Here is a 13,942-nt window from a genome sequence, read left to right on the forward strand (position 1 = left end):
GCTCATCTTCTGTTCAGTACAGTGGGAATTCAGCTCTCATTCGAGTCCCTGCTCCAAATGAAAGGAGCATTTGCTGTGCTGATAATGTTCTTGATGCTGCACTGCTAGACAGGATTTCAATTTGAAGATACAGAGTTGGTGATGGAAAAATTGTCTATGCATAATAGTTTTATGGATAAGCACATGCCATGGTGCCATTGCTCATGGAATATCTGCAATAATATGTCGTTCTACAAAAACATGTATCTGGGCGCCCTGTAATCTTCAGTATTTATGTCATGCATTATCACACATACAATAATCTGATTACTTTTTCCCTCAGAAAAAAAAAAAAGTCTTATCTTTAATTATTTAATGCCCCAATTTCACATATGAACCATTTAAAATATGTTTGCAATCAGCATCAGCTGACAGCGCACTTTGTTATAAATTTTACCCCAGTTTTGCCAACTTTTTTTTTGTTTTTTGCATTTTTTCTCTTTAAATTATTTTTTTGTTTGTTTTCCTTGGCATATTATTACATTGGGTTACACTGGAATCCGATTATTGCACTGTTATTATAAATGTCAGGATAATGAATAAAGAAGTGACAGGTATACAATTGAGGTGTTAGAGATAAAGAGAGAATGTATTTTTGGTATACTGGTGGCACAGCAAGTAAGAGCAGCCCAATGTCTATATTGAAGGAATGATGCATTGACATGGAGCTCGATATGTTTATTCAATAGAACCGGTTCATATTTGTTCTTGAATTTGACTACGAAGGTTATGCTGTACTGTATGTCTTTTTCCTCAGTGCGAGAAACACTAAGTCTGCGAAATGTCAGAAATGTTTAAATACAAGTTATGCCCACTAATGAATGTGTTAATTCTCATCGATTTCGGGCTCTTGCAAACTATTGAGGAAAAAAAGAAGATATTTTGAAGAATATGGGTAATTAAACAGTTGATGGGCCCCATTTACTTCCATAGTATGGGGGAAAATACTATGAAAGTCTACTGTTTGCTAACCCATATTTTTTTAAATATCTTCAAAAGAAAAGAAAGAAATTCATGCAGGTTTGGAACAAATTGAGGGTGAGTAAATGATTTGGGTGAACTATCCCTTTAAATAAAGACTGAAAAAGTGTTCAGAAGCTTAATGGTGTAGTACGTTTAGCTCTTTACTTCTGCTGCTTGTATTTATGAACTCATAAAAGTTGTGTTAATTTGTGAAAATTATCATGATGAACAAAACATCTAAGAATCATAAACTTTTGTTGGTCACAGAGCTTATTTTCTGCTATGATTCAAAAGCCAGGAAAAAATCCTATTGGGCATTTTTCGAGGTGATGCTAACTTCCGGGTTGGCCTACAAAAATATGTCATCACTGCAGCGCACTATAGAGATGATAATATACGTGAATTGTCTGCATGCACAATCCAAGAAAATGAGATAGACTATCTCAATCTTAATTGTCATTTTCTGCCTGTGTATGTTCCAGGTGTCTGACTGACATACTGAAGACAGGAGAGATGGACAGAAGGATTGTGGGGAGAGGAGGAGTTAAGAGGAGCAAATATATAGTGCCATGCTTCTTGTTAGTAGAGGTGAGTTGTAGACTGGATTAGAGGTTGTTCACTTCTCAGTTCATCCTTCCATACGCTTCCATATTCACCGTGTGATTGTCATGAATGTTGTGCTCTGCCCTCTAGTGGAACTAAAAGGAATCTAAGATTTTAAAGTCTTCAAAGGGCAAGTACACCCCCTTGGGGCAACTTGTTCAGCATCTCATTTGAGATTTTCTCTAGTCTTTGTAGCTTATGAAATACCATAGAAACTCTCCAAGTTCACCATGGGAATACTCATGCCTGTGATTATTTAAGGAATAAACCAAAATTCCTTTCACCCAAAAATTAAAATTCTGTTATTATTATATTTTAAGACCTTTGTCAGACTTTTGTATTCCATGGAAACAGAATACAGATTTGGAATGACATCTGGACATGCAAGTGAGTAAATATTGGCGGAGTTGTAACATTTGGGAGAACTATTTATTTTGTTTGTGTTGCAGAGGGTGGCAACATCTTAGTAGAGAATTCAGAAAAAAAAAAAAACGTGAAAAGTTTTTGACATTCCTCTGTAAGAAAGAGAAGAGGTTTTTTGTTTTTTCGAACACTCCACCTGAGACGTGCACTGCTATTTTCAATAATCTGTGGAGTGGAAATACATTACACTGTACCTGAAACTCCGCTCCCCTGACTGGCAGCTCTAATAAATACTTCCAGAAGCAAACACATAACAGTCTCACTGTATACCTGACTGCGACGCATGAGTCACTTAACATTAGCATCAACAGTACAGTCATCATTTGAACTCAGTCACAGTATACTGTCAGTCTGCCAGAACTCCATGGCCCTCTTTACTCATCTGTGATGTTCTCTTCCCACATCCCTTTATTCCAGAGTCCTCGCTGGCTCCTACTGTAGGTCTCAGAGGCATATACCCTCAAAAGTGCTCTTAATTAATCCTGCTAATGAGCAGTGTTAGCGTACACAGCGTCTGATTGCTTCAATCGCCTTAGGCTCAGTGCGGAGGCAAAGTCTGCATGCCAAAAACATTTGCATCAGCCTTACATAGAAATTTGATGGGACTAAGTTTTCACCGGCTTTCCAAAGTAAGTTCAAACCTGCCAGCCAAATGTATACTGTATATTAATGTAGCCAAAATACACATTTGTGGGAAAAAAGATATGTTGAGGACCACTGAGCATAATATATATATATATATATATATATAGCCTACATAATATATATATTCAGTGGTTCTCAACATAAAATTGTATTATTTTCTTTCTTTAGAAAGAACAAAAAAAAAAAATGATTTTCATAAAATCTATAAATAAATAAATCTTTTTTTTTTTTTTTTTTTTCGTCAATGCAATAAAAGTGAGTGGCATCCACTGTTGTTTTGGACATTCTTCAAAATATCTCACAGAAGAAAGGAAGTTTGGAACGTCATAACCGTATTCAGAATTACAAAATTAAAATTTTTGGGTGAACTTTCCCTTTAATATTAGCATGAAGGACATCATGAACTGCATATGCCCAACAATATTCAAAATTATGAACATGACTTAGACTGCATAAATTGACATTTCAGTGATTTCAGGCTTTCAGCACAAATGTTTATCCCTGCCTCAAGTGAATCTGAAATTAGTTTTGTTTTTTTAATCTTACTTACTTTGTTCATGGTTTTCAGGACACACCTGTGATCCATTTTTGGTCATAATCCACCATTTGAGAGCCACTGTCCTGAAGACAGATCTGTGCTTTAAAGAACATCCGAAAGATAGTAAATTAGCATAAACTCAACACCTGCTATTTCACAGATGCTGTTCATCCAACTTTTTAACTTGGTACACTTACTGCATGGATTGAATAACTCTGAGATAGAGACTCTTGTAGTCCTCCGACCACCCACGGCCTGTGCAGAGACCATCTGGAAACATAGCACACTAAATTAAATTGGAAAAGTTCTAATCTGATTGCCTGGCTGCACTACAATTTCCACTGAGAAACAAGATTTTGTTTACAGGTGACCAGACTTCTGCAAATGAGTATATTCCTCCCAAATGGTTGTTGAATATTTCAAAGTGTTTCTAATCTTTTTTATATTTTAATTGAGCCAGTTTATTATAGGTATTTTTGTTTTTTAATTCAATCATTTTAAGATTTAGCTAACTTAAAAGAGAATTAATAGCATACTAACTTTCTGCTCTAAGTAGCAGTATGTAGTGTGCATACTGGGCACAGTTTATTTATTTTAATAAATTCTAAACAGTAACTTATTAAATTCCTTCTACAATCTAGATTTTAACTCATTATTTGATCAGAAGTTAAGACAAAAGTTAAAACGTTACAGAATTGTTATTTAATTTTTTGTTTTGTTTTAAATGCATTGAAGTCGATAGCTAGACCACTCATTTAAAATGTAATGAGGTCATTTGACAACAGTGTAGCATACTACTGTTAATAAACAGTGCGGATATACAGTGTATACTAGTGCACACTGGTAAAGGTGCGTTCACGCCATGTTATCAACTTGTAAAAAGCATTTCACGTCCTTGTAGAGCTCGTAATTACAGCTGGTAAGATGGGAATTTTCTGAGAGCTACTTGTACCACCTGGCCGCTGCAAATTAATTGAGGCATTGATAGTGTTGCCATAGAAATACATAATTGAACTGCTCCGAATAGAGCTTCCCGTGTTGTCATATTGAGACTCCATGCTGTTAACCAGTCCTGAAGAGCCTCCTCAGTGTCTCCAGCACACTTTCATGTAGCAAAGTAGCGCTCTCTGCTGGAATCCAGTCCTCTCTTGTGGCCAATGATCCTTTGTTCTACATTTGCATCTCATTATCAGTTGCTTTTGGTAAAATTCTCTCTGGCATTTCTCTTTTCCCCTTTCCTTGATGCAGTTCCAGCTCGGTATCGTTTGTGCTTCATCTCAGCACTGTGGGACATATGTTATTTGCACGTTAAAAGCTTGAGGATCTCTCAGCACTGACAAGCTTCATCAATGAGTGCTTGGTGTGGCTTAAAGAACTTTCTTTCCAGGAAGTCCAAGCTCCATGGCAACTAACAGATCTGTCATTCAATATGTAGAAAATGCCCCTAGACCTTAATCAAACTGCTCTGTGTTGATATAGGCAGAATGCTTTATATTCTAATGCAGGGAACTTAATAATCTACTAATTATTGTTTGATCTCAGACTATTTTCTGTGGGGGGGAAAGAAAATAATGAAGAAAATAAATCAATTATATAATCTAATATTTAAAAAGCTCACTGTACAAGTATACGACTCTGTCTGTTAGAACTAGGCAACTAGCTAAAATCAAATAAGTTTAAGGTTTTATTATTTTATTTTACAAAGGTATTTATTATAAAACAAACTCAAATAGTCCACTGATGAAGAAGAGGTAATGTAACAGTGTGTAAGACATGACAATACCAGACAACAATGACTAACAGCTGTGATGATTAATGAGTGTCCATGGAAACTGATGACTGGCGGGAAACTAGAAACAAAGAATAGAGGAAACTGACGATAACCAAACTAAAAGTTCATAAAAGTGAATCTAAATACACAGATTGTGACAAATGGTTGTAATTTTATTTACTGATAATAACCCTGGTTCTAATGATATTAGTACAATACTAAAATCTTTTTAATTTCCAAAGCAACTTGCAGTATTTTTACTATTGGTTATTTTATTACTTATTATTGATCGAGAGCAATGGAGATGAGTGTATTATATGTTAAAACAATAAAGTTAGTTAGTCAGTACGAGTCACCACAGTCATAATAAGAAATATAGAAAATAACACAAAGTGAAAATACAGTGGTATTTTAGGTTAAGTTTACGGAAACGTCTCCGGTTATTGACACAACCTTGGTTCCTTCACTGAAAAAAACAATGAGTAAAATTTACTTAATTTTTTGCACGCATATTTTACAAGTAAATTTCACATATGGAATTAAGGTGACTGTATTTAACCAAGTTAAGTAAAATTAACAAAGAAAATTTGTGTAATGTTTAACTTGGCCAGTAAAAGGTTGAGTAATATCTATTTTACATTTCACTCAAACAATATAACATTGAATTAAACCACACTTTTAAAGCATATGCTTTACTTAGTAACATCTAAGAAATTAATACAATCTCATCTGAATGCAGAGAACTCCAAATGTCACAAAATGGCAAGTTACAAATCCTCACAACAAAAGCAATGATAAAACAGTGTAAATACAGCTGGAAAACAGTGAAAAATCAACCTCATTATTTATTCAAGGCGCAGTGCATGATGGGAACACCAGTATCAGAAAAGTTGATTCATTTTACTTAATTTTATAACGTTGATATTTACGCTTTAATTTCTACACGCTTGAATTGAGTACTAATATAGAATTTACTTTTTCATGTAGAAATTACATTGTTTTTTTTTCTGTAGTATTTACTTCACCACAAAATCATTTTTATCAGTGTTCCCTAAAATGAGGGGACGAGGCGTCGCGTCACGATGACACTATGGGGAAACTTATCCTTTCTCCTAGAATACTGAATCTTGATTGGTATAACGACATTGCAATGTCCAATGGCATTTAAGCGCGCGAATCATATAACGTGTATAGCCTCAGAATCTTTCTCCTTCGTGCAAAATGGTAACATCTGTCATTTTGTCATTGAATCACCAACGAAAAGTGGATTTAAGTATACCCTTGTGCGTTCCGGCGAAAGCTCATTTTAAGGGAAATCTCCCTTAAAGCCTTATTCCATCTGCACGGGACCTATCAAACTTCAAATTGGACACAAGAAGATGTGCGTCTTTTGCCTGAGCCACATCCACGCAGAAGCCGCCGTCAATATAGCTGAAGCCTGGAGATCTCCAAATGGGAGTGGGAGCTTCAAAATAGGGCGTAGTTTCCTCCCATTGACAGACAGGCACATGACACGAATGCATGATTTTTTTTTCCCACAATCCAGTTCCGTGCAAACTCTGCCACGCAGCAGATTCGAAAGATTTCATTGGTCATGACAATCACACTGCTGATTTCCTACAACAAATGCTAACCCCTACATCCTAACCTTAACCAGTGAAATTGACTGCAGGGTAGGATTTGCAATGAATAGCATGCTAAAGAAAATGGCATTTCTAGAGATAAGCAGTTAATAAGATTATGCAACATGAGATCGCAGAGCCGGGCCATCCGTAACTCCCCAACCGGACCTCACCGGACAATGGAACCTTTTTAGTTGAACCCAGCATCACTGCCCCCATATACCCTGTGAATCTTGAGCCCCAGGGACACCCCCGTTGCTTAGAACACAGCGATAGAGTAAACTGTTCCCAAGCACTGAACTGGGACGCTCGCAAGGTATTCCCTCTTAAATCGTTGAGCAGAGGTTCAAACTGAACGCCACTGGCCACAAGCTCCAGGCTACTCTCTCATGGAGCACATTTATTTATATAGCATATTTTTTTACCTTTTATTTTAGATCAACTAGAAACTATGTTTAATTTACAAACTTTTATTTTGAAGTCAATTGGCTAGGCCAGAGCCAATGTCAAAACTCTTTGCCCGTGGAGACCCCGCCTCCTTTTGGAGGTACTGCCAACTTTTGGAGTTCACGCCCAATTCCGGAGATCTCCGGTTTGCTAGACCTACTTGCCGTCAAGGGCTCTGCCTACCATGAGCGTCAGGACTCTCTGAGTTCGGATAGCCCTCACGCGTAATGAGCAACTCAAATCCAACCCATCGCAGCCCCCCTCAGGTGCTCTCTCCGAGCTGCCGCTGTGGAAGAAGCAGTGGTATCCTGGTGTGGAGCTACAGTTAACATATAACTAGTTACCATGGTAAATACACAGTACTAACATGAACTGTTAATAAAATATATGGACAGTTGGACACTGATCCTGATGAATAATCAGTAGCTGCACTGTAGCTGCTGTGTGTGCCTCGACATTTACGCTTAGTGTCTATTGAAAAGCATGCGCTGCTAGCACAATTATTATAACGTCTGACAGGACAGGAAAGTTAGTTTTTCTGAGGTGAGACTGTGTGACAAGTTACAAAAATAACAGTTGAATAATAACACTGGCATAGCCTAACATCTAATCTGACGGCAGATACTGAACCAGGGCAATGCGTTTTTCTCCAGCAAACTGCGTCTGACAGAAGAGTCGACAGCTTTCACGCACATCTTTTAAAATAAAAGTCTTGCATCATAAAAACATTTATAATTACGTTTTCTGCTGTTGTTTCTTTGACTACAAACTCCACAACCCACTCAAAACGGTCTTGCGGCCCACCGGTTGAGAAACACTGCTCTAAATCACAAATCTTCCCTTTGGGATTTGAGCCTGCAACCTTTCGGGTATTAGCCCATCTCCTCATGAGCTGCCACCAGTGTTCTCATAATCTGTTAGGCAATTTTTGTGAGGGATCAGTTTTTGAAGTCCCCACTTATGTCCCCCAGAGGAGAAAACTCGGTCCCGTATTGACGTTCAGCGAGTGTGTTGCTGGAGATTAGATAAGACTAGAGATAAAAGACTAATTCTGAACTTCCACAGAACAGCAGAGATGGGTGGAACACATGGAAGAGTTTGCCAAGAGGAAAGATTGATACTTTGATCACAATTTGTCTTGGCTCTTTGCAGCCCAATCACAAAAGCAAGTTGAAAGCGAATTAGATGAAGAATGCAATGTGTTATTTGGAAAATGTAATGGTTTTGTAACTTTAAGGAAGAATCCATTGGAAAAATTCACCCAAGTAGAGAAACAGAAGTAAGCGCTCTGAAGAAACTAAAACAGTGCTCATACAATGTTAATTAAAGAATGTTAATAGAAAAGGCAAATTCTGTGACATCAAGGAATATCATTCCATGAATAATAAATTTGGCTTGCTGAGAAAGAAAAAAAGATCTGGTAGAATTTGAGCAGTTTGCACCAAAAAAAAAAAAAATTGGTTTCTTTTGCTTTCTTGCTCATCCTAAAGTAGGTCTATTTTTTTGTAATAGTAAAACCTTCAGTAATGTATTCTCTTGCATACAGAAATACTTGCACAATAGTGCAGTTTTTTTCGCTGAATAATTGGTAGACGTGCCTTTATGAATTGTCAATTTAGCATTCATTTAGTAACTTGCTGAAACAAACAACAATAAAACCATGCAAAAGACTTCTGTTCAAAGTTATTTTTTGTTTTTTTACAGACCCAGTTTGTTATTCATCTCAGATCAGTTATTTTAACATCGTGTGGGCATCATTGAACGTCCCACATGAGCTTCAGTGAGCCAGTTTTATGATCTCACACCTTCAGTAGTTCTGCCACTTTATTATGTTTTCATCTACAGAAAAAAACATGTTACGGTCAACAAGTTGCGAAATGTAAAATCCAAATGTCATGCAGCCTACACTGCATGAAGAAAACATGTCATTTCTGTACTGAATACAGCGATGCAATAAACTGTAGGATTATATATGGTTTAGCTATTGGAATAATGCATATTAAAGAAAAGATGCAGCTAACCTCTCAGCTAGTGTTTCTTTGGGTTTCTAAAAAAGGAAGAATAAGATTAATAGGAATGATCCACTTCTGACCAAAGTTTTCTATTTGTCCTTCTATAAATAAAACACTTAATCCTGAACATAACTTTGCATGCTTGCCATCTGTTCACAACGGCAGTTTCGCAAGAGCCACTCTTAAAACATCTGACAAATTCCTTGCAAATAATAGACTGTGTGTGTGTGTGTGTGTGTGTGTGTGTGTGTGTGTGTGTGTGTGTGTGTGTGTGTGTGTGTGTGTGTGTGTGTGTGTGTGTGTGTGTGTGTGTGTGTGTGTGTGTGTGTGTGTTTGATTCAACATATTTTAAAGTATCCCCTCAAGACAACATCTTGTTTTTTTTTGTCAGGTAACTTCCATACATTAGACCTGGATGATTAAAGAAAGCCTCTTAGTAGGATGACATAAATAATCGAGATATCAGTCACAAATGAGTCTGAAAAAATCTTTGAACTGCCTTTTAAATATAAGTATGTGAACAGCAGAGGGCACAATCATCCCGCTCTGGGTGGGAAGCTCCCTGGCAAATTTATTATTTAGATGAGAACTGTAATATTGCTGTGAAGTTTTCATCAATTGTTTAAAGATACAAGTTTTATTTTTACTGTCATTTGTCAGGGAGGCTTATTTACTTTTAAATGGCTCACATTAGTGAGTTAAAAAATGGATTTGAAATCAGCCAGCCAACAAACGAACAAACAAAAAATCCTTAATTTCTGGTGTTTTTCTGGTCTTAAGTGGTTTAAGTTTATCTTCTCCCCCAGCCTAGCAAAACTGAAGCTGGTTTAGCTACAGTCGGTCAGTTGGTCCCATCTAATACCAACATAGCTGGCTTGGCCAGGCTGGGAGACTGAGTAACCACCCTAGACTGGTTTAAGCTGTTTTTTTTCCACATAGCAATTCCTGTTTCCTGTGTGTAAGAGCTAACCGTACAGGCTAAAGTTAGCCAAAGACATTTCTTTCTCTCTGTCACCGTCTTGTCAGTTTTCTCCGTGTTTTTGACAGAGTGGCAGAGTTAGCATGACGGCTGAATTTTTATTTGCTGGCACAGCAGTTAAAAATTCAGAAAGAGTGAAAAACTGACTAAGCAATGGACTCGCTCTGAGAAATGAGGCCAGAAAAGTGGACGCTCTTTAAAAGTCCCGTGTGTAATCAAATATATCTGTGACATTTCTCTCAACAAAAAAAAACAAACAAAAAAAATGCTATTTGCATTAGCGGCATTTCGCAGCTCTCACCCAAGATACGTCAAAACTATTGTCTTGTTTCTTGGTTACATTTATAATTATTTCACCTGAAAGTGTTTGGTTCATTTGACTTTGTGTCAATCTGCCCTGTTTTCCTGCTGTTTGTGTGAATGTGTGACCTTTCTTCAGCATTGCTAAACAAGGGCACATGCCTTCTCCTCTCAATTAGCAAGTCTGCAAGTCTGTAAAATGAGATAATGAACTTAATTCTGTCATCTCCTCCTCTGGTCTTTGTGCAATGCATTTATTTTTCACACTTATTCGTCTTGACAAAGATCCTCAAGGTTTAGCCCGAACTGATTACATAACAAGCATTCACATTATGGTTAAACATGCAGGCTGTTTAATATCAGGGATTTTTGTCTAATGAAATACACAGTCGAGTCTGCTTTCATTTCAACCGTATGTGCACATGGGGCAATGGAATTGCATTTCTACAAATCCTGGTGATAATTTTACATAAAACATTTTTATTTTATTTTTTACATAAAATATTATTACTATTTTAAAATATATTTTATTCCTGTGATGGTAAACCTGAATTTTCAGCATCATTACTCCAGTCTTCAGTGTCACATGATCCTTCAAAATCATTCTATATATGCTAATTTGCTGCTCAAGAAACATTTCTTATCAATATCAATGTTGAAAACAGTTGTGCTACTTAATATTTTTGTGGAAACCCAAATACATTTTATTTTTAGGATTCTTTAGTTAGTAGAAAGTTCAAAAGAACAGCTTTTAGAGATCTTTTGTAACTGTAATTATCTATATTGTTACTTTTGATCAGTTTAATGCATTAGTATGAAGAGTTGTGTAAAAAATACAGGAAATGAACAAATTGTATACACATTCATGGGTTATAAAACATAACAATTACAAAAATAAATATTGTTATTATATTATTATAAAAAATAATAATAATAATAACGTGGAGAATAATACAAATATAAAGACACCTTATATAAAGTAAGTAGTTTGGTAAAGTAAAAGTAAAGGAAAAAAAAAGGAAAAATGGTTTGTAGTTGGAATCTTCATAATTTTTGAGAGTTTTTATTAGTTTATATTTCAAAATGCTAGATTTATTGCAAACCAGTTTAAAAAGGATATCTCTGGGTTATGTTTATATTAGGGTTATTATCTTCAGGCAAATTGTTAATTCCACACTAAAACTGAATTAGAATGTTTGTGTTTAGAATCCCGTAATCAACACAGGATTTGATGCATGAGTGAATTTATTATTCAGAGCCTTGTGTCAGTTGTTAGCTGTAAACTTTGGAAAGCATCATTTTGCCTTTGCTGTAAAATAGGACTGTGTGAAAGTGGAAGGAGTCAAATTGGGTTTTATCTTATCCTTCCTGCCAGGAAAGATTAAAAAAATTATTACTGGGATTGGATATTATGTAGCCTAAATAAATTCATTGTTTGCCCTTTCTTCAAAATAAGTTTTAACAGTTGCCCTACAAAGGCAAAAGACCTTAAGTTGCTAGAGTGTGGAACTGAGAAAAATGACTTCAAAGATTTTTAGTTGTCCCGCCAAATTAATTATAGGTAGGACACTGGAAATCTGGCAAATAGATGTTTTAGTAATGTAAATTCAATGTACATAAAAAAATCTTGAGCTCAAACTTGACTTTTGACCACTATTTTAAAGTTACTGTACTCTGCCTTTGTATTGTCAGCAAAAAGTGAGAAGTTATGCCAAGGCAAAAGGCAGTAACTTCCACATTATCAATATTTAGTTGCTGATCACCATTAACAAAATCATTATAGTAACACCTGTATAAAATCTAGTGATCATGGTAGAGCCCGAAGCCATTTGTTTTGAGAATAATGGCTGGCTGATGAAGTTATTGGCTGGCTAGCCGGCTCAGCCAAAACCTAAATGGCTGCTGCAGCCGCCAAACTTTTCATAGCTGCAAATGGCTGAAGCCATGTTTTTTGGAATAAAATGTTATATATATCAGGCTAGGAATAATATATTTACAAATCCCTTTGTAAATGTCTTCATAATATAACTAGGTGCTACTGAAGTGGAGATTTCGGACTTGGAGTATGAGAGAAAGGTCATTTTGAGAAAACGGGCTTTAAAGATTTATCATCAGCCAATGAGATCGCGCATTCAGTCTTTTATACTTTCAAGATTGTTTGCTGATACAAAGGAAATGACCATATTTGGATCTGACAGCATTGTAGAGAAGAGAGAGAGCTGCCTAACGGTGCGTGTGATGAGAGGGTGACGGAAGAGATCGCGGAGAAGTATGTTGATTAAGAACGCAAACTTTTGTTGAATTTATGAGAAATCTACAGACGCAAACAGACAAAGTGTAGTAAAATAAAGACCTAACTGTGTATTTCGGACTTTTTTTCACCACAAGTCTGAAAGAAGACATGTATTTGAAGACAAATATCCAAAAATCTCAAAATTGACCAGTAAAAAAAAAAACGATGTTTTTGCCTGGCGTGTCTCGCCTTAATATAAACACACACTGTTATCAGTATTATTTTGGACAAAGTTTTGCACATTTCACTTCAATGTACACTGAAGCATGCGTCGTGAATTAGAAACGGTGGTTTGTTACTGCAGTAATATCACGTTCAGTGATATAAATCTCTCCGTTCCAGAATATTTGGTTCATAACATCAATCTTTGTTTCGGGTGTTTGTGCAACCGTGCCCTGAAGATTTAACAAAAGTCTGGGTAACGTTAGGCCTAAGTAAAAAAAAAAGTAAGTAGGAATTAGGAAAGTATGTGAGAAGTGAGATCAAAATTACCTTGCTTGCTTCTTTCCGCCATTTCACCTCAGTGCGAGAAAAAAAATGCATCGCTTCTTCTGTACGGAAAACGAGCAATTTTAATTGGTCGTCAGTTCACTGTGAGTCTGTGTATCGTAGCAACGAGCACAAGACTGTGCTGTTATGAATCCAGTGGGAAAATAGATCTCGTGTATTGTTTATATATTTCGTGTGTGTAAGTCTCTATGTGATAGAATTATTATTTGATGCAAATAATTCTAGCCGGCTCAGCCAAACTTTATCAGATGGCGGCTCAATTTGGCTTACGAAATTATTGGCTGGCGGCGGCTGAAATTCTAAATGGTGCAAATGGCGGCGCCTGGCGGCGGCTTCGGGGTCTAGATCATGGCATTTATTTTGTATGATTTACAATTATTTATAGCCATCTACTTATTGCTATCCTGTGCTTTGGTTGCATTCTGATGGCATTATTAATACATTTGACATGACAAAATACCTCCATAGATATATTAGTCCAGCGTTGACTTGACCGCGTTTAGGGCGGGGCTGAAGGCGAAGTTTTGGCTCTCTGCCAGCTAGCTTGCCAAGCTTTAATTCTTGGTTGTATTCATCTGATACGGCAATGTGTAACGTTTTTCTGTCAACTCTGCATAATCCTTCGCGATCGATATCGCACGTTTGTCGATGGAGCGGGTTCAGACCAGACTAAATGTTCTGACCGCAATTGTGCAGGACAAAGCTCTGAGGACATCAGAAGTTAGAGGGAGTGATGGCAGCTGTACAAAGTACACAGGCTACACCGTAATTTTAATTTTAATGGACATTAAAACAAA

The 13,942-nt window shown here is 36.6% G+C and overlaps 1 protein-coding gene across 1 annotated transcript in view; it reads left to right on the forward strand.

Annotated features, from left to right (window-relative positions):
- Positions 1-1,515: 1,515 nt before the first annotated feature.
- plppr2b (phospholipid phosphatase related 2b) overlaps positions 1,516-13,942 on the forward strand; it is a gene marked incomplete at its 5' end in the record, with an annotated part of 39,494 nt that continues 27,067 nt past the window's right edge. The window contains one exon of the mRNA XM_081380724.1: positions 1,516-1,590. Coding sequence (XP_081236850.1) covers positions 1,516-1,590 — 75 coding nt within the window. The remainder of the gene's footprint in view (positions 1,591-13,942) is intronic.

This window comes from Scardinius erythrophthalmus (assembly GCF_964197995.2).
Source record: "Scardinius erythrophthalmus genome assembly, chromosome: 12".
Lineage (NCBI taxonomy): Eukaryota > Metazoa > Chordata > Actinopteri > Cypriniformes > Leuciscidae > Scardinius > Scardinius erythrophthalmus.